Source organism: Trypanosoma equiperdum, assembly GCF_001457755.1.
Source record: "Trypanosoma equiperdum strain OVI genome assembly, contig: ctg_257, whole genome shotgun sequence".
In the NCBI taxonomy this organism is placed as follows: Eukaryota; Euglenozoa; class Kinetoplastea; order Trypanosomatida; family Trypanosomatidae; genus Trypanosoma; species Trypanosoma equiperdum.
Window position 1 is genome coordinate 883 of NW_027124151.1, and position 2,000 is coordinate 2,882.

The following is a 2,000-nucleotide window of genomic DNA, read 5'->3' on the forward strand; positions in this document are numbered from 1 at the left end:
AAGAGCATTTGATTCTGTGGCTCAAAGGTGCGTAATAGATGCACTAAAGAGGTATGAGAGAAGCATGAACCTCATTTCGTGGGTTGCAAATTTTCTGGAGGGAAGAACTGCAGTAGCATGAATAAACGGCACTCTTTCAAAGAAAATACAACTCACATGCAGTGTTACACAGGGTTTCGTGTTGGGGCCGTTGCTATTCATTATCGCAATGGACTCTCTCAGTGCGAAACTAAATGCCGTGACAGACCTTAAATACTGCTTCTTCGCATGCAACCTCCAGATAGTATGCTCTAACACTGACTCACAAACTATTTGGCGGACGCTGAAAAAAGGATTAGATTGCATAGCGGGCTGGTCAGCAGAGTACTATATGGATGTGTCTGAAGAAAAAAAGGAAAAAACTTTCGTTGATGTGAGATACAGAAACTCATTACACCTAATGCTTGGAGAGCACAGATAAAATGAGATGAGAAATCGCAGAATACTTGGTGTGAGAATGCAACCACATAAAGGAGTAAGCAAACATGCTCACACCATACAAACAGCAGCAAATGTGGGATTAATGAAACCAAGGGCTGTTGCATCACCCGAACGAGGAACGAGAAAAGAAAGCGTCCGAGCATTTTACTTAGCCTTAATTCAGGAAAAGTTATGCTATGCGATCGCAGCATGGTGGTTCAATACTTATCCATCAGAGAAGGAGGATCTTGAAAGGCTACAGGCGCAAGCGGTACATGTTATAGTGGATATTCCAAAGTACACGATTCGTCACGATGCCATGAAGGAAGAAAAACTCCACAAGATGGATGATATTACTCACAGACGAGCAATAGAATACTATTCAACAAGGAAGGCAAAAGGTAAGGCATCAGCCGATATGGTGGGGAAAATGTTCCCACCAACCATCCGATACACACGCGCCTGGAGAGTGTGTCACACCCGTGTGAGGAGTAAAGAGACAGGAGAAGTAACACACGGCAAGCATATTGCAACTGGCGAGGAGATCCTACTTCAAAAACCACAACGCCAGGTGGTCTTCATTCTGACGCTTCTGACAGCGAAAAGAAAAGACACATAATGCAAAGGGTACGTAGATTCAAAGACTACGATTACCAAGTATGGAAGGATGGGTATGTGATACTGGATTAATACTCTGGTGCCAGCGCGGCAATATATACCCTAGACAATGTAAAGCAGAAAAGTGAAGAAAGGAGCAGGCAAGTTAGAGTCTAGCTACAGAGGCGAGTGTGAAGCCATGGAGGCAGGACTTATGAAACTTAAGTCAGAAATAAAAATCAAAGAGATAAGAACAACTAAAGTGGCAATATTTACAGACTTGTTATTTTTGTTAATGGCACCTAAAACATGTCCTCTAGCAGCGACGAATTCCATTCTACGAAGCATATAGAATCTGGTCCTATACTTCATTAAACCGAGAGTAGCCATGTTGTTTCAGTTTGTGTTTTCGCATTGCGGTATCCCGGGAAATGACAAAGAGGATGAGCTCGGAAACAAAGGAAACAACATGCCGAAAACCTATCCTGCATGGACCACTGACCTTGTCACAGGTGTAACACGCCAATTACGTAGTCAGACACGACGCGAATTTGCGGAAGACCGTGGTCCAAACACACACCACAGTGTTCTACTATGCTATATAAAACCGACCCCAAAAAAACAAGGAACTATAAATGGAAAGTGAGTCACTGTTAGCTCAATTTAGAACAGGGACTTCAAAACATTTTGTATGGTTACATAGTGTGATCACACAAAAGGTTAAAGAATTGGAGTGTATATGGTGTACAAAAAAGAGGGGGAACAATCTCAAGAATTACACTGCACAAACTCAAAACACTCTAAAGGTAGAAGAACCTAAAGAAAGCAGGGTGGTAATAGCTGCAAGACAGAATGACACTTTCATATGCCCAGTTTGAAACATAATGTGTGCGAGATGACAAGTGGGAGTTGTTCACATGATGAAAATACATCAGTGGGTTTGT

The 2,000-nt window shown here is 42.3% G+C and overlaps 1 pseudogene across 1 annotated transcript; it reads left to right on the top strand.

Moving 5' to 3' along the window:
* The first annotated feature begins 1,255 nt into the window (after window positions 1-1,255).
* On the top strand, window positions 1,256-1,934 carry TEOVI_000097300:pseudogene (annotated as a pseudogene). The gene is given in 2 exon segments: window positions 1,256-1,678; window positions 1,680-1,934. Coding segments are annotated over 2 exon segments (678 nt in total).
* The last annotated feature ends 66 nt before the right edge of the window (window positions 1,935-2,000 follow it).